Genomic DNA, 19,513 nt, shown 5'->3' with positions numbered 1-19,513 from the left:
TTTTGGTACAAAGATGCTTTCCAAAGTAACTAAATGGTGGTCTGATTTTAGTGTATTGTTAAAAGAGTAGGCAAGAGGATATATGTGAGACATCTTGTTTTTACCATAGTTACATATACCACAAAATACAACTTGTTTTCGTGTCTGCCATCCACGACATCTTTCGTCTGCAAAAACAACCAAAACAAAAATGAACAGGATAGTGCCTGGAAAATAGAATATCAACTCTATTAATTTGTAATCCCATTATGTCCCATCCAAGTGCACCAAGAACCTGTATAAGGCACTGAAGAAGGCATTTGAATCTATGGAGAAGCAGATAATCCATACTTTTATGTCTGAAACAGACCATAAAATCCATATCTCCAGAAGCGTCTTCTGACCCAATCATGTTACGTGGTTGCCTGTCTCTGCCAAATCCTCGAGTGTCCAATATAATACCCATTGCTATTCCACCATAACAATACAATTTTCTGATGTAAAATCCTACTTGTTCTAACAGTCACAGGTTCTTTGCCTTCTTCTAATGTCATCTCTAGCATCAACAAACAGTACAATCTACAATCTCAAAGTATCAAACTTGAACTTCCAATTCAAAAACCTCACAAACCATCTCCGTGATTACTAAAGATATCAGTCTCAGATACGCATGCCATTAATTGACTTCTAAACTCAAGTAAGATCTGAAAATCAACACATGCAGTAAAAAAACTAATTTCTTTTTCCACAAAACAATTAGTAGGTTAGAAAATCATTGTTGTAATCTGATATTTAACAGAAAAGCACAAAATAACCAAGAGATTGCACACAGTTTACTCACCAACAATTTGTTTATTTCACCATGAAGTATACACAGTTTGTTTTTCTCTTTTTTTCCTCGTGAACAATACACAGTATAAGCACGTTACAGTAGGAAGCTCATGTGCATAACCAAACTGAACAAAAAAAATACTCTAATAGAATGCACACATTTTATCACAAAAGAAAACCCTAACATTACCCTGTTAAGTAGACATCCTCTGCTGTTTATCTGGATTTTTTTTCCTTATGTGTCTGTTTATACGTAACTATCAATTATTATAGTGATTGATCTCTCGATATAGATGGGTTGGATTGACATTGCTACTACGTCTCCTACCACCATGTCGGTAAACCATCGGTGATTAGGGTTTAGTTGTAGAGGGAAAATTATTTGTGATGATTGAGACGCAAGTCTCTTTTAATTGTATGGAAATATTTGTGGTGTGAAAAAGCTGGAGTTCGGTGGTGTTCCCGGTCGAAATATTGGTGGGGTGAAACAACTTGAGTTTTTTATTGGTCAAAATACTCTCTGGTGGGGCCAGAAGCTCTAAGAAGAGAACTTGATTCAACTTTTAACCACAACAAAGGAAAATCAACTAAAATCATATTATTGATATACAATTAGTATGCAAAAAGTCCATAGCCTTTTTGGCCTGGCGAATGGAACCGGTTTTGAGCAGTTGTTTGATCTCAGCATTCCTATTTTGGGTGTCTGGCCTGACAGGTTATTTTTTGCAGTTGAATATGAGGCTCGTCTGGCCTGGCCTGACCTTGGATTACGAAACAGACAAAGCTGCCCGTATAATGGTAAAACCTCTGTTTATCAATAATTTTACGAGGATTGGAACATCCCTAGTTTATCTATTTTTTTATGTACGAGTTTCTTATATTGTTATTATTTTACTTTGGTTTTTTCAGTATCAGAAGTCTGAAGAAGAAAATGACAACATCATCATCATCAATGTCTCCATCTGGTTAGTTTCCTTTTTTTACTTGTTATTTGGAGTGTGAAAGGCGAGTTAGGCGCTCGCCTAGGCGCCTAGATAAAGTTTTCCATGTTGATTCCATAAACCCTAAAACCTTAATCTTAGGTTTTGTCATTAGTTTGTTTATTAGGATTTCACTTGTTCGATAGAGATTTTCTGGTTTTTTTCTTGTTTATCTATTTCAATTCCCTTATTAGTTTCGCCTATGTTAACTCATTCTTTATTGACTTATTATTTTTGTGCAGAATTATGTGCTCGCTATATGGAGGCGCATGATGCTGTAATGGCTAGCAGAAGAAAATTCCAGAAAGGAATGCCAAACCTGGAGAAGTTGGAGGAGAGACATACGAATGAGGAATGTTTGATGGTAGACGAACGTAAGATTATTTCTGTTCAACAGTTCAGTTAGTGTTCTTGCGGACGACTATTGATTTTCAACTTCGATGATTTGTTAACTGTAACTTGTTCAGCGGAGCTAGTTTCAGTCTTTCTAATTTCTTTCTCATTCATTCTTTCTGTTTCCTTACTCTGTATTGTTTTGTGAAATTTGCAGTGGCAGAAAAGGATCTTGGAGCATTAGGAAAAACTAGTAAGATCATTGAAGATGAAAAATCAATCGATCGTGAGTCTGAGAAGTACATGGCAGCTATGTTTGGAGAGTACGTCTCAGCTGAACCTATGTTTGTCAAACTTGATAATTTCTCTTCTTTGCTGCATTAGAGCTCAGCACCACCAAATGGCCTTCTCTTCATCACAACTTTGTTTCTAGTTTTTTTTTGTATTAAAAAATTGTGTAAACGGCTTGGTTTTTAGCTGTACATAAACTACACCTTGTCAATGACAGGTCCAGATACCATTTTTTAAAATTTTCAAAACATTAGGTACCAAACCAATATGCTTGATCATTTGCTAGGTACCAAGAAGCTAAATAGTGCATAATATTACTGCAGTAGACAAACCAGAAAGAGCGCTCAAAGAAGAAAAATATCACACCATTAGCTGCAGTGTCAATCAATATTTCCCAACAACACATATTCTGCCAAGTATCAGAGATTGGGTTAAGTTACTGTTATTGTTCCATCAGGTCTGAATCGACGCAATGATAAAATGGTCTCAAGCCTTGAAATCTAATTGGCCAAGTACAGAAATCTGGGACTTGTATATCTCATATACCCCTTGTATAGTATTAGTATACCCCGTCAAGCTTAACCACCCCTGTATCTATCAAGATAAAATAACTAAAGTATGTCGCCTGAAGTAATTAGTTTTGCTATCATGTTTTCTTCACTGAATAAACATCCGAACGCAAGAAAGAAACTACCTTCAATGTAATTAGCTACTGTCCCATGTACTCTGCACCTTACCATCTGCGGAAAGAATGAGCACGCTGTTGGCTGTTAGATGAGCAGAAGAATTCTTCAATGAATCGATGGCTGGTACTCCATTTACAATGCCTTCTCCATCTTTTTCAGTCTCGGTTCCAGCTTCCACACAGGTTTCGCAGAAGTCATTCATCAGCTTCTGTAAAGAAAAGCCGGGGTCTGTAATCTGGTAATTCTTGATGCACTTGTCCTCAACCATCTTCAGAACTTCATCAAGATTTGGCATGCGGAAATCTGGTTCTTCAGAGGCAAAATCTAGGCACATGGAAATTTTGACATCTCCCAGCTCTGAGGAAGCAATTTCTAAATCAGATGAGGATGGATCTGGATTTGGAGTCTTCACAGTTGCTACAGACCTTCTTTGTTTGTCTGACAAACCATTATCTTCATATTTCCCTTTGGCATTACAGGGTAACATGTATTCAATCAAAGCTCTTTCTGCTCTCGTGTAGTATTGATGCAGCAATCAGAAGTACAACAATCAAATTATTTCTAGCAAAGTGAATGCAAACTAAAAAAAAGCATGACTCATTTATACACAACTAAATAAACTGTATATTGCCTTCTTAATCTTCCTCATCCTAAATACTGAAACCCCCTGCACTCTTTTCTTACAGAATTCAACTGAAGTAGAAAATAATTCAGCGAACAAGCCAACTCTAGAAGTTTCGTTCAGGTGAATATCTGATCATGTGAAAGACACTAAGGAAACATAATTTTGAGAACAACTTTGTTTGATTCCTTCTTTTATGTACATTGGTTTCCCTAATTAAACCATTCATAAAGCTAAGTTTTTGCACGTTTGTTTCTTTGTTTCAGTTCAAAGTTCTACACTGAGTCGTTTGACTCAAAAACACTTGGTGAAGCTGTGGCCTATGTGTCAATGTATCCTGCGAACGTATTCTGCTAGAGTAGGTATTCTGACTATAGTATCATCTGTAAGAATTTCATAAAACTTCAACAAGGGTCTAGCTTGTAACATATCGAAAATGTCAAGTGCAAAGCAAAATTCAATGTGATATAGTCATACATCAAAGCCCTACTATGTGCCAAAGATGAAACTTGCTTCAAATGCTATGTTAAAGAAGGTATGCGATGTGCCACATTTGACAGAGTTGGAATTTACACATGCAAATACCCATAACCAAAGATTAGAAGGGACAACATAAACCTCCATTGCTAATAAGAGCAGATTCACTTGGGCGGAATTGGAATTTACATTGAGCAATTTTAATCCAAAAACAGTTGCAAAGAATGCCCTATGTTAACCTATCTTTTGCATGTATTCTCTGCTAGAAGTATGTCTGCTTACTTGGAAAATATTATCGGCAGAAATTTCATACTAGTTTGAAGTTTCGAACGGGTCTACCTTGAAACATATCAAAAGTCTCATGTATCGAAACCAAACCCAAGGTTATACACTGGTACTCATACGTTAAAGTCTTTAGCATCTTAATGTATGCAAAAGAATGCATGCTTAATGTATGCCACTTCTATTGAACTGCATTTGACAGTTTCACAGGATTGGAACTCCCACGTAAAATCCAGCCAGCAGAACATCAAAATTCAAGGTGATATCCACTGATAATTGTATGTTAAAGTCCCTAGTATGTGATAAAATCGAAATATGCTCCAATTACTATACTACAGAATGCATTTATCTTAATGTATCCGAATTTTGATAAAGCTACATTTGACAAAATCAGAATTTACAAGACGCAAATATCAATAACCGAAAATTAGAAGGGCACAACTTACCTTCATTTCTAATTGAAGCAGATTCAATTGGGTAGACCACTGATCTAGAGACATTAAACTGGGCATTGTCACATTCACCAGATGGTCCTTTTGATCCTGATATCCCCTCCTCCCTTGAACCAAATGTACGAGAAACGAGCCACTTCCCTTTATCTCCTTCAAGCTGTCCACCCTTCCCTGAATGAGAACCAAATTCAGCTCCATTAGGCATATGTTTTAGTCCCCGAGGCTCATCTTGGGCTCTTTTGTTTCTACGAATCAGCGCAACATCTGGCTCTACAGCATCACCATTCAAAAACCCATCACCACCACCACCACCACCTAAATGCTGCAGCTTCTCAATTTTGGGTCTTTTCAACAGTGGTGGTGTTGCAGAAACAGGACTGACCAATGGAGCTTCAACATTTGCTTCTTCCTTCACCCACAGACAAAAACCCATTCAGACACACAACATGAAAAGACAATAACATATACTAATCAATGGGGATTGCATTTTACCTTTTTTGCTTCTTCTTCTTGTGATTCGAATATGAAATCAGCCAAAGCTCTGTAATTGTCTTCTTCAATTAGTGACCAATTCTTATCATAGAGATTGTATAATTTCTTCAAATTGGGTTTGATTGTCTCAGCTGGAATACCCAATGCTCTCATAGCTTTGAATGCAGCTAGAGCTTTTGGATTTGGAGGTGCCATTGAAGATCTCAAAACCCTAAAATGAAAATTAGGGCAAAATGAAGAAGGAAAAGGGGGATTTTCCTAGGGAGAGAGAATGTAAAAGGAGGTAGTAATTCCAGAAGTGTGAGGAGAAACAGAGAGTGGGGGGTTTTGCCAGTTAAAGGCTGGAGTGAGTCACTGTGCGCAGTGGAGCAGCAAGGGGTTTGTTATGAGTTGTGGGCCAACCGGTAAGGACCTGGAAATTGTATGATTGTGCAGTACTTGCAAATTATTTAGAGCATGTTTGGATATCCCAACTAGAAGTGCTTCTACTTTTCTAAAATCAGAAATCAATTCCAAGAACCAAAAGTAAAATGATTTTTGTTGTTGAAACAAGTGTTGGCGTTGAACTTTACCTGCTCAAGGACGAATGAGTTTCCCTAATTAACAAAAATTGATTTTTTTTCTTTTTAATTCTGCATGTGGTATTATTTTCAGAAATTATTTTAGATTGAGTAAATTTTAATAGTGTTTTTGGATATCAAAAACAAAAGTTAGAACTAGGATCATTTTGTTCACAAAAAAATTAAGTTTTTTGCTCGTAGATGTTGTTTCGAAATTCTACACCGAAACTGATTTCTTACTTTTTAGTTTATAGAAGTCAAAAGGTAACTCCTTGATGGTCATCCAAACAGGCTTTATCCTTTTCCTTCAATGTATAGATTATTATTGGATAGTCAAATACACTATCTTCAAAATGATATGGTCTAGTTTTTCCTTTATTTATGATACATATATATCATCAAAAGGATTTAATATTAACTTTTGTTATCAATAAGATATCTAACACTTATCTCCATATCAACAAAAGTTTTACTACTTTGTTTACTTTCTTCTTTACTTTAGCCTTTTATTTTTGAAATAAATTTGGGTTCCAAGATTTTGTTTTGAGCATTAGCCAAAGATATTGTTTACTTTTTTCTTTAGTTTTTTATTCTTGAAATACTTTTGAATTTCAAAATTTTATGTTGAGCTTGTGTGAGATAAATCATGCCTAAACAAAATCGACGAAAAGAGTATGAAAGTAGACAAATAATCTTTTTGTTCGATAAAGTGATGAAATACCATGTAGCTATGAAATATTATGGATTATTATTGGTTTTGGAGACTCAAAATTATCAAAGACATTTTGTACTCTCCATATTCGCTTTATTTAGCATAATTTACGAAACTTTTTGTAAATCCAGATAGGTCTATTGGAATTCTTAGTGAAATTTCAATTTTATTTACCTGTATATTGGTAACAACGATTGTTTTATGCGCGGAAATATCAATAATTATTCATGATAAAAAAAATATCAAAAGATAAAATTATGGAATATATGTGTTACTTTGTGAAAAAATCCGTCAAAATTATGCAAAGTGGACTAAAAAAGGGTAAGTGTACATTTCATTTTTGCTTCTCTTACTTGTAAATTTGTAATCCATGTTTTTATTAACTGTGGTAGCGCATATGTTCCAACGACACTCCTCGAGATACATAATTGATTGATGATGAGATTTTAGCTAACTAATTACAACTGCATGATGATTCACCACCTCAATAGTTTTAATGGTACCAGACTTGGCTTTGCTGCAAAATGAATGTGGGGGTGTACTTGCAAGGATACTATGATGTCTCAATGAATAGGATCTCTATGCATGGAAATAGATCTGAAAAAGTCTACCTTTGTGGTTGAAGTTTTCTGGATCAGTTTTAATTATGTATCTGGACCAGGTGTCCTCCGGGTTCATCCTTATCTCAAGGATAATCAAAATAATATCATGCATCAAATTCATCAACATTTTAGGATAATTAAGTGAAGACTTTGGACCTGGACTAGTAACCAATCAGGTTCATTCTTGTCTTTAAGTTTAATTATCTACTTGACCCACTTGTGATCTAGGTTTGTCTTACTCTAAAAATACGGCGCGTCCGGTTCCTTTTTCTAGAAAGTTGGGCATACTCCCGATGTAGCAAATTACATGTATATACAAACCGAACCGCTAGACTAACTCTTGAGAAACCAACCGAGAGGAAAAATGAAAGGACGAGATGAAAGGTCTCGTCATCTGGATTAGGAATGGGGCAGAGCGGGTCTCATTCTCTATTTCCCTCGGTAGAAAATCTCGGTTTGTCATTCCATCATTTGCGTATATAGAAACCTTAATCATACTCATTTGACTTTGGTCCAGTAGAGATTAACAATAAGAGTAATTCTATACAGACCGAGTAAAAGACACCATGAAAAAATCCCCTCTCACACATTTTTTTTCTTTTTTGTGTGTCTCAGTGGGCCTGCGCCCTCGAAAGACGTGCATGGGGCGTTTTGTGAGAGGCGGTTTTCTTTTAGTTTTTTTTTTCTCGGTCTGCCGAGAATTTTCGTAACAATAATATTATAAGGTTGACACTCTTGGACTATTATTCATTGCTCACAAACTAGTTAGAGCATCACTGAGTAAACTATTCAAGGGTTAGTTCATTTTGTTGTGTAAAACTAATATATGCTGCTTGAATAATTTGGGGTTTGAACTCCTTGCTAGGTTTTCCTATGGGATCGACTTGCCTATACCTATACAATGTTAGTTAAGAAAATAAAATAAAAACGAGCCTCCGTTTAGTAAAAACCAATCTCCCTCTTACTATGTACTCCCTTTGTCGCCAATATATTGGGTGAGAAGTGGATTTCTCTTAGATACATGACCATCATTTTTCTTGTTTTACCCTTTGTAAAATTTCCTACATTAGAAACATTTACTTAATTGTGGTGATAGCTACCTATAATAAATAAGGATAAATAATTTTTATTGTATATAATTTTGATAGCAGAGAAAGAAACGTTCCATAAAAATATATTTTATGGTATCAGTATCCTGGAGGAGGAAGGAAAAACTTTCAATGGAATTTCATGTAATTAAATTTAAAACACATTTTAGACTATACATTTTCTACAATTACATGAAAATATATTTTTGATCAAACGGCGGAAAATACGTTATTTTCATGAAAAATGGCAAATTCCATGGAAATAAATGTTATGAAACGCATCCTATTTGAAAACAATAATTTTTGATTTGAGCTCCCAGCTTGGGTTTGTCTATAGGGGACTTGTCCATACCTTGTAAATATTTTTTTTTATCAGTCTTTTAATAAATAAAATAAAAGTTCTTTTGTCAGTCTCTTAATAAATAAAATAAAAGTAATTATGATTTTTTCTTGGAGTTCTCCGATAGGTATAGTAACTAGATTTTTCTAGTAGTAGAATTTTTTATTTTTTATCTTTTTAGAAAAATATCTGATATAATGGACGGAGAGCAAGAACTCTTGGCAAATCAAGAAAATTCACTAAATTTAAAAACTCTTAGAGCATCTCCAATGGAGTTTGGGTCTCTAAAAAAAAATTGGTGCCATATAAGATTTTAGATAATCTAACATAAAAATTTCTCTCCAATGGTAGTTGGATAATCAAAAATTAATATGAGTTGGCAGTTTGAGTTTGGATGAGAATATCTAAATTTAGATACTCCCATCCATACCCACGTCATAAAAATTTTGTGTTTAAAATTATTTTGGCCCACATTTTAGATTAAATAACCTATAACTAAATGACACTTGTATCAAAATAGATATGGATACAACTACCACTAGAGATGCTAATCAAAACATGATTCTATGAATATTTAATGTCAACTAGAAGCTAGGTTTCCACATAGGATATATACCGAAACACCATTGGAGATGCTCTTAGCTATCAATTACTTCTCGTTCCTTGAAGCATTCCCATCTGCTGCCTCATCAAATTTCGTAGACCACCCATGCCACTCATTTGCCTCAGCATCTGTTGTGCATTCATATTTCGAGATATTTCGCCAGCGCCCTTCTTTGGAATCTTCAATCCTTTCATCATTTTCCCTACTCGTTTGTACTCGCTTAACAAGTCCTTCACATCTTGGATGGAACGACCTGAACCCCGTGCTATCCGCATGATCCGGGACTCCTTTATTAGATTAGGATCGTTGCTATCTAACTCTTCTTTTGTCATAGAATCCATAATGGTCATGTAACGTTTGATCTTGGCCCGCCATTCTTGTTCATTACCCTCAGGCATTAAGCTGTTTGCATTGAATTCAGGAAGCATAGATAAAATCTGGCTGAGAGGACCGATGTTGAGTGAGTTCTGATATAGCTCCCTCATCGTTGCCAGTGTAAAGGTCCCTTCAACCATTTTCTGGAAAAGCTCCTGCTGTTGTTGCTCACTAGGCATAACCTCCGGGATTTTGTTCATGAAGCCAGACATGTCTCCCATGCCTAATAGACGCCTGACAAACGGCAGCGAAAGCTTCGAACTCGTGCACATGCTCTCCAGTCCCCAGGAATATGACAGGAGTTTTTGTGGCAGCGACTGCACTGAGTACACCACCTCCTTTTGCGTTACCCTCAGTTTTTGTAACAATAACAGCACCGACTGGAACACTTCGGTTAAAGGCTTGCGCTTGGCTGAATGCAGCTTGACCGATACTACTATCCATAACAAAAATAACAAGATCTGGCTGCGTAGCATCAGCAAGTTGACGCATCTCTTCAAATAAAGAAGCTTCCTGTTGGTGGCGACCACTTGTGTCTATAACAATAAGATCATAGTTTTCATTCCTAAACTTCTCTAAACCTTGCCGTGCAATGTTTACAGGATCTGTTTCCATGTAACTTCCATAAAACGGTATCTTTGCTTTCGTCGCATTCTGCTTCAACTGATCAAACTCACCAGCTCGAAACGTATCTGCACAAACAAGCGCCGGTTTCCAACCTTTCTTCTGATGGTAGTGTGCATATTTCGTACAACTAGTTGTCTTTCCAGACCCTTGCAAACCAACAAACATTACAACACTTGGTTTCCCCTTCTTTGGAGTAAAAGACGGCTTCCCCGTGTCTAACATCTTACATAACTCGTCGAATATAGCATGTTGGATGATATTGCGCTTGTCATGACCATCAACTAACTTATCAGAATTCACAATCTTTTTGATATTGAATAGTCATATTCTTAACGAGCTCAAAGTTAACGTCTGCTTTTAATAAAGCTCTAGTGATTTCGTTAAGACAATCGTTGAGAACTTTCTCGTCGATGACTGTTGCCTTGGTCATCTGTTGCAGAACACGGTACATGCTCCCACTTAATTCTCCTAACACATTGTTGCTGTTGAATATAAGAAATTTTTTACTCTTTTTTTTTTCTAGCTTAAGAAAGGATTATATGATATGATCAGAAGGAGAGAGTAATAAACTATATTTATAGGCATGTACGTCTCATAGAGTTCTACATGGACTATGAAAACTAAAAATTAGAATCAGAAAAGGAATCGCTCTAATAATAAACACCAAGTCCGGCCGGTCGGCGGTAAGTTGGTTTCCGTGTACCTGTAGGAGTATTACCTTGGAGGATAGATAAGGCTGACCTTAAACTCCAATCAGCAAAATGGAAGTACCATTTGAGTTGTTTCTTCAAAAACCTAAACAGATAGATTGAAAGACTTACACCTATGTGAAATTGAAACCAACGACAACCACCATCAACTTAGAAACAAGTAGCTGAATGAATGAATCAATCAATCAACTTGAAACTCCCCAAATGTGAAGAACTAATTTCTTAGTGTCTTCTCTAATTCAATAACAACCAGATGGAAGAAGACATACATACTCCCTGGCCTTGCTGCTTGATTAAGTAACTCTTGAATAGATCGATTAATCGCTAATCAATCTTGAGCTGAATGGAATTGAAAAACCCTTGATGTTAAACCCCCAAAATTAGATGTGGAGATTTGGATTTTAGGGTTTTGAAGAACAAGGAATTTTGGGGTTTGCGTTTTCTTAGGTTAATCCTTATTAAGAATGGAAGAAACAAGTAATGCAGCTTATTCTTCTAATGGGGAAGATAGAATCAGTAGGTTACCTGATAACATAATTCATCAAATCATGTCTTTCATAGATACTAAGTACGCAGTACAAACTAGTGTTTTGTCGAAAAGATGGACTCATATTTGGGAATCTGAATCTCTACCTTTTCTGAAATTCAATAGGAGTTCATTTTCTGAAGACAAAACAAATAGTTTCTTAAAATTTGTAGACATGGTTTTCATTTTTGGGTGCCAATACTTTGATATCCAGATGTAGTTGTAAGATTTCTTACAACTACACTTCACTCAAACTAATCCAATTACTAGGTGATCATTATGAATTCTTATTTGATTGCTTGAATGTTGAGAATGTTTACAAAATAGATTCAAGTATTACAACAATCTTACTTGGAACCTAAATTCACTTTTTCTCTTTCTCCCTCTTGATCAAGACTAACTCTAGAACTCCCTCACAAGTAATGACCTCTTTCCTTTATATAGGATTTTACGTAGTGGATGACAACTAAGAAACTCATTATTTCCGAGGTCATTATGCGACACATTCGCTCATGTACAATCGTGAATCTTCGCATAACATACTTCTTCGCATAGTTATTCACACTTAACTCATGACTTTGCTGACATCATCTGGTGCGTCATCTCAACTTTGCTGTGTGCGATGTTGTTCGCTTAGGTTGTATTCTTTACTTCGCGTAGTTACTAATGAGTGCGATATTTAACTCCTACATTTGCCTCTTCTCATATTGCTTATTCTTCAGAGTGAGCGATATGAGAAACCTCCACCTTACGTCATCCCACATGTTAATCCTTTTATGCTTTTAATTTACTGACAATTTCCCTTATTTCAAGCTTTCTTTATGTACGCGTGTCCTTTTAACCACTCATCTTTCGACACGTCCTTTTTAACCGTATGTTTTTATCCGTTCAATTCTTCGCATTAATGAGAATAAATCTTGAAAAACGGGTCGCTCTTTCCTGTATATTCTCTTCTACCTTACTCTTTTTATTTGTTTTATTCTTCTTCACCTTCTCTGCAAATTTATACTCTTCATTCCCATTCTTCAATGGCTCCTGGTGGTAAAAAGATGGAGATTGAATTTAACAGATTAAAAATTGATTTCAATCAGAGGGGTTATGAACTCTCTCTTCCTCCTTCATATAATTTCACATCGGAACTTAATCTTGATCTAATCAAATCTGATCAATGGAATAATCGAAAAATCATCATTGTGTTAGGTCAACTTCAATTTCTACCAATTCCTTTATATAACCCTGAGATTCCTCTCTTTTATAGAATTCTTGCTGAAGAGAGATTCGCACGAGGAATATTTCAGTTGAGTGGTGATGCTATTAGGATACCATTAGAGTATGCTCGTCGCGCAGTTGGCCTTGGAAATTCTTACCCTAATGAAGTGCGAAAAGAGGATCATCGTGATAAAATTATAGATCCTGTTGAGTATACTCTCGATAATTTCTTTAAGAACTATTACGTCGCTTTTATGAAAAGTAACGTGACTAAATGGGTTGTTCGCATAAGGAGGGTAGATGGTATCGCTGAAGATGAGAAAATTATGCGAGATGTTGATTGGAATTCAAACTCTAATCGTGCTGCTCGCAGATTCAATGATTCTAGTTAGCTTAATTTCCCTGTCATCTTAGAAGGTTCCTTTGTATCTAGTAAAGGTGCGGATGGTTCTGACAATCCTCTGCCCGATGATTTCCCTCTTTACCAACCTTGGAAATTTAAATTACTTGCAAATGAGGAAAAGAAAGTAGCGGTATGTGATCCTCTTGATCCAATTTGTAAGTTCTCATAACTTTTCTTCTTATCTCTTATTTCTTCTCTTTCGCAGAATAAGTAAGAAACACACTTTCTATTTTTAACAATATTGTTGCCTCTGTTTCTTATCTTGATTATTCGCGTAGGTGAATCCTTTGAATGAAAAAACTTTAGGCAAAGGCAAGAGCAATACTAAGAAACCCACGTTAAAATCTGTATCCAGGAAAACTTCATTAAAAGATGATGTCTCTAGGAAGCGTGCGAGATATGATTCTTCTTCAAGTTCAGAATCTTCAGATGGAGATACTTTTGTTTCTGAAGAAGAGGTATCGATCGATTCGTATCGGAAGAAGTTGTCTGATCTTTTTTCTGGAGATGATTTTGCTACTCTTGAGGATGATGAAACTGATTGTTCCTTCAAGATGGTCTCAAGGATCTGTACTTCTTCTGATTTGGGAGATTGATCTCTTCGTGGAGCTGCCTCTACGATAAACCCAGATTTTCAATTTGCGATGAATGGCTTGGTAATATTCTGCAACATTCGTCTTTTATCTTTTCCCTAATATTTCTTCTTTTACTTATAATGCCTCTTTTACATCTTCACAGAATGCTCGCATATCTTATGTGTTTTCTTTAGACAATGAAAGAAAGTTTCGCAAGTTGCAAGATGAGAATGCCAAACTAAGACATGAGAAGTCCAATATTTCGGAGGCGAATGCGAATCTTATAGGCGAGAATACAAAAATTAGAAATGAGAATTTAACTAATTATCAATTGGTTATCCAAACTCGAGAAAAGAACAAGGAACTCATTGGTATGCAACTTATATTTTCTTACTCCTTTTCTTTTATACGATCATTCTCACTTCTTACTTAATTATCTTCGCAGACCTGTATGACCTAATCTTCTCGATGCTGAAATTCTTTTAGAGCACCTCAATTCCTCTTTAAATAATTATCCTACTCGAGAATTTGAAAATCTTAGCTTGGAAGAGTTAAGATTAAAATATACTTCCCTTAGACAACGCCATAAAAGTGCATTATCCACTGCCAATAATTTTAAACGACGTTTTCATGAGGGGAGATAAGCAATTAACGTATTGGAGGCGAAAAAGAACAAACTTATTATTGAAAAAGATGAAATCGCTCTTAGGGGTGCGAAGGCACTAAAACATTTTCAAGAATCCATTATTGAAGTTAAAATAGAACGTGATTCAGATTTTCGTGAGAGGGACACACTTATTGAGGAAAGAAATTTAATTCGATCTCAACTCCTTATAGTAATTGAATCTTAGTTTAATTGGGCTGCTAAAGTTCTGAACTATGCTAGAAATAATTTAGGTGTAAATGTTAGCCTTCACACTAAGCATTCTACACTGGTCGCAGACATTATGTCTAATTATGAAGGTCATTTGTTGTTCTTTGATCTTCACTCATATTCTTTAAGAACAATTGTCTGTTATTTTAACTCATTTGTTGATACTTCACAGAGAAAGAGAATGAGTATCAAAAGAAAACTGCAGAGTTAGAAACTCGCTTAATTGCTAAAGAAGAAGAATCATCCGCTCGTAACTCCAAGTATCAACAATTGAAGGAAAATTGGTTCAACTTAGTCCAAAACAACAGTAATGATGTTAATCGCTCTCGTGAGGCTGTTGTTAAAAGAGTTTGTCTGGAGAATGGTATTCCTTTGTCAAAGTATAATTTTCCAATGATTCCTGAAAATGCACCCATTCCTGATATCCAAGTTACTGATGGAGAAGAAGATTCTGGAGAAGAAACTAGTGATTCTGAAACTGAGCGAAATGAGGAAGATGACAATTGATTGCTTTTCCTTGTTGTAATTTTTTGTTGTAAATTCAGCTTTCATATTTTGTAATATAATTCAGCTTTCATATTTTGTAAATTCAGCTTTCATATGTATTCTTCTTTTCTTCGCTTCGTATTTATGACCTCTTCATATGCATATAAGACTATCAAAATGGGGCAAATAACACTTCCTTTGCATTCCCATTCTTGCCTCTTGTTATTTGGCATATCTTGATAGACCAAGTATAGTTATTTTTCTTTTCTTGTGCGAGCACATGTGAAACTTTATGATTAATTTCTTTTCTTGTATTATCTAAGAGGTCTTATTTTTTCCTTCCTATGTAAAGGTCTTATGTTGCCTCTGTTTATGTGCGACAAAATCGCAGGAAGTCTGTACACCATGGTGTATTGACCCATTGATCTCGTCTTATCTTTTTCTTGTATTATTTCCTCTTCAGGTTAATTCGCATAAATATCACAAGTATGAATACTCGTATGAGTTAAAAGTCTTGTGACATTTACGACTTTTGACACAATTCAGCTCCCTAATGGATGGTGTCGTCCTTATCTTCCCCTTGATTGCCCCTTTAAGGAAGCTTACCTCTATCGGTTTAATATTATGGCTCTTCCCATCCAGTTTTTCAACAACCATTTGATTTCGCAGTCTCGCATACACTACCGATAAGGTTTATGGCAGCAAGACCGCACCCTAAGTGGGGTATCTTCGGACCGAGTGCATCATAGTCAGGACTTGTCATGAGCGACAAGGTACGCTCCAGACATCCCGGGCACTCTTGACTCAACCGTGTACCTCGGCGCCCTGATCGAGTTTCTGCACTCCTTGGGAAAGCCTTTCTCACCTTAGGCTCTCAATCTAAGATTATTACCTTAGACTGTAAATTTATGGTATCTCTCCCGGGTGGGAATTATCGTTTTATTCTCACCCCAAATCTCCATAACTCAAGTTCCGGGGTCGGTGTAGCCTTCCGTTGAGTCATGCCTTCTAGGTTTCTCCAACTATGACCTGTGATAGGTCTTACTATATTGCCTCTTCCATATAAGCGAACTAGGGTGCACGACACATTTGGATTCCTAGTCAATCTGATAATAAATATTATTTTCTGTAGCCTTTTACAAAGGTCTTATTATAAATATTTCTCTTTTTGTTTTCTTATTATGGATTTACCATATGAAACTAAAATTTCCCACTACAATCTTTTAAATCGTACAATTCTAGTGCATAAATGGTTTTATCGAATCATCTTGCTTTAAGAAAATCAGATACACTATTTATTGTACTTATTTGTCTTTTGCACTTTTTGAATCTTCGCGTATGTTTTCCAGAATATTCATTCACATAACCATTCAGTTGACTTTGTATGAAAGTTATTGTACCCTACAATTTTTGATATTTTTGATATCTTTCCATAGAAACTGTGTTGCTATCCTTGATTAACATTTTTTTCTTGCATAAGAACCTTGTTATCTTTCCATACACTGCATCAACCATCAGTCTCTCTTCTCTTTGACTATCTGCCGCATATTTTCCCCAATTCCTTCGCTTGAATTCTCTTTCTTCTCATTTGTCAACATCAATTTCTTGGCAATTTTTACTTTCAACTGTATCTCCTCTTATAATGCCAACGCCTTGAGGTAAAGGAAACTTGATGCATTGATGAAATGTTGATGCAACAACTAATATACCATGTAGCCATGGTATTCCAATGAGAGCATTATAGGGCGACTCAACATCCACTACGCAGAATGTGATATCTATTAGCAAATTTTGTAGAAGAATTCGCATAGTCACCTCCCTTTTTGGTTTATTCGCAGAACCATTAAAGCCATAGATTTTGTATGTTGAAGGGATCAACTATTCATCTCTTCCACCCATGGTTTTATATGTATGATAAAACATAATATCTACAGAACTTCCAGTATCTATAAGTATCATATTTATCGCCCAGGTGTTTTTCTCATTTTCTTCCTCATCCTCTTCTAATGGCTTCGGATTGATTCCCAATCGCACCACCAATGGACACTCATGTGATTCTCCTCCTCCTGGTGTTTCATCTGCACTGAAAAATATTTTCTGCTTTTTCCATTCTTTAAAGGGTGATGTTTTTGCTAGGTTAATAATTTCCCTTCCTTCAGCATATCTTGCATATACTCGACTTAAGACATTATCATGAAAATCTTCTTTGTTCTTGAACGAGTGTATAATCGAGTTACAATATAAATTTTTTGCCTTCACGCCCACTTCAATAACAAACGTATTCATGTCCTTCTCCTTTGCATATGTATTTCCTTGAGGTGGTGGTGGTGGTAAATTCCTTGGTTGTTTTAGTATGAAATGGTCCAACTTTCCTTGCTCAATCATTCGCAATATAATCTTCCTCACATTTCTACAGTTCCTTGTTGTGTGACCGTGGAATCTATGATAGACACAAAATTCTTTACTCCTCCTCCCTGGTGGTGGTTCTTCGCCTACCACTACAAGAAAATGAGGCTTTGGTGACAATAGTTTTTGCAGCAAAGAATATTTCATTGCTAAAGCTTACTTGTTGTGGCAAAAAAAATTGTTGTCACTGTTGTTAGCTTTTTTGCGACGGGACTCGGGTTTCGTCAGTCAATAGTTTTTAGTAACTACATTTAGAGACAAAATAAAGTTTAGTCACTGATAAGTTTTTTGTAATAATATATTTTCGTCACCATTTAATTCTATTGTGACGATGCTAAGAAGTTGACATAGAATCATTTCGGTGATGATTTATAACAGTAGTTACCAAAACAAAGTTGTAGTGACAAAATTAATTCGCCACTAACTAATTTTACAGTAACAAAATTAAAAGTTTGACGCTATATTTAGTTTTAGTGACCATAAACATTTTGGTTGTAGTCATTTCCAGGGACACTATAAATTTACCGCAGTTCTTGATGTCAGTGATTATTAAATTATCGTCACAAAGAATTCTTTATGGTGTCAAAAGAACATGGTTGTTGAAGAATAACTTTTTGGTAACAACATATTTTATCACCTGAAACATAATATATAACAATAACTTATAAATTAGCGAAAATCAATTTATTCCTCGAAGTAATTTTTCATAAATATAATACTAAAACTAATCGTTTTTATTAAGGTTCGTCTCAGTTATTATCACCGATAGAATTGTATCATTTTTGTATTTTTGGCAGTGTTATGATATTGGTACCTGATATGGTGAACCATGGTTCATAATTCATATATGGTTCACTGACCCTTCCCTAGAGCGATCTCGCTTTAATTCAATATTTATAAAGAATATATTAAAATATGTATTTACAATATGATGCAACGGGCTCAATTTAAAAACCCCATGCATATGTACACAAAATATTATTATCCATAATCAATTTTTTTACCGTGACTAAAAATTTTCATCAAACTCAAAATTAATTACAAGCATAAATGTATTACTGCGCCAAAAAATTATCTTGTAACCTAAGAATCTACATCCCAATACATCTTTACTCCAATGTTTCCAGTGTGAAAAAAACTTGTAAAGTCGGTTTGAAATATCCTCGGTATCTTCTCATTCAGTTCAATAATCCTACGATCTCACTATAATTTTCCAAGTTTCCTCTAATATATCCAAATTTCTTTTGATTGAGAAGTTGTGAACCAAAATTTCCTTCATTACCTCTCCAACTACTTGAGATTTACATCGAAACTATAATCATGTACTTGTATGAACCAAAATCTTGCTTCATGATATCTATGAATAGCTGAAATCTATATCAGAATTCTAAATTAACAAGTGCGAGCCAAAGGTACTCATTGGATAGTCAAAATCAACATCAGAACTCTAAACCTATTAAAGTGAACCATACTTCATGACCTTTTTGACTAGTCTAAATACGAACTCTCACTGAACCTGGTGCATCTCACACGCACACTTTCCCTAGTCCGTATGAAAACTTCAGGAAAAATTTCTACCGTTAAAAAGATTTCATAATCCGTATTGACTGTATTTTAGGATAAGATATGGCCATCCAAAGTTTTCATCAAAATACGAATTCTTGTTCTCTCATTTCACTTTCTTCTCCATCCCTTTATCGATGCCTCCGCTCACTCCGGCCAAAAAAAAAAAAGAAAACCTAACTCTACCACCACCGCAATCCCTTTTCTCTTCCAAATCTTCTTCCATCCAGAAAAATGAATTCCGTCTCTACCAATCGGCCATACTCAATCGTGAACATAAATCATCCCTGGTGATTCCCAGAGAAAGAGGATGGAAAGAAGTTCATCAAACACATCTAGATCCAATGCAATCCGAAATCCTCAAGTACTCATAGTGGAAGAAGTGGGAGGGGATATAATAGAGCAACGACACCAATGACCAATGGAAA

General features: G+C 35.6%; 1 protein-coding gene and 1 pseudogene across 3 annotated transcripts; both read right to left on the bottom strand.

Annotated features, from left to right (window-relative positions):
* Positions 1-2,758: 2,758 nt before the first annotated feature.
* On the bottom strand, positions 2,759-5,735 carry LOC113283823 (probable inactive histone-lysine N-methyltransferase SUVR2). 3 transcript variants are annotated; one of them, XM_026533208.1, is made up of 3 exons: positions 5,426-5,735; positions 4,928-5,342; positions 2,759-3,607 (listed from the first exon to the last, which is right to left on the bottom strand). In XM_026533208.1, exons 1-3 carry the CDS (start codon positions 5,618-5,620, stop codon positions 3,120-3,122), a joined length of 1,098 nt encoding a protein of 365 aa, XP_026388993.1. In that variant the 5' UTR covers positions 5,621-5,735; the 3' UTR covers positions 2,759-3,119. The 3 variants fall into 3 exon arrangements, with proteins under 3 accessions (XP_026388993.1, XP_026388994.1, XP_026388995.1); XM_026533209.1 differs by having other exon boundaries at positions 2,759-3,565; XM_026533210.1 differs by having other exon boundaries at positions 2,759-3,457.
* Positions 5,736-9,372: 3,637 nt separating this feature from the next.
* Positions 9,373-11,654, bottom strand: LOC113280219 (annotated as a pseudogene).
* Positions 11,655-19,513: the final 7,859 nt, after the last annotated feature.

The sequence above is a fragment of the Papaver somniferum genome, chromosome 5 (assembly GCF_003573695.1).
Source record: "Papaver somniferum cultivar HN1 chromosome 5, ASM357369v1, whole genome shotgun sequence".
Classification (NCBI taxonomy): Eukaryota; Viridiplantae; Streptophyta; class Magnoliopsida; order Ranunculales; family Papaveraceae; genus Papaver; species Papaver somniferum.
Note: the sequence above shows the minus strand (reverse complement) of the source record. Positions and strands in the feature narration are given on the sequence as shown.

Bases quoted from the DNA above. Each gene is read 5' to 3' on its own strand.
- LOC113283823 (XM_026533208.1), bottom strand. From the start codon at position 5,620: ATGGCACCTCCAAATCCAAAAGCTCTAGCTGCATTCAAAGCTATGAGA. The intron at 5,343-5,425 runs GTAAAATGCAAT...CTGTGGGTGAAG, and splicing joins AAGAAGAAGAAGCAAAAAAG to GAAGAAGCAAATGTTGAAGC. The intron at 3,608-4,927 runs GTAAGTTGTGCC...ACACGAGAGCAG, and splicing joins TGCTTCAATTAGAAATGAAG to AAAGAGCTTTGATTGAATAC.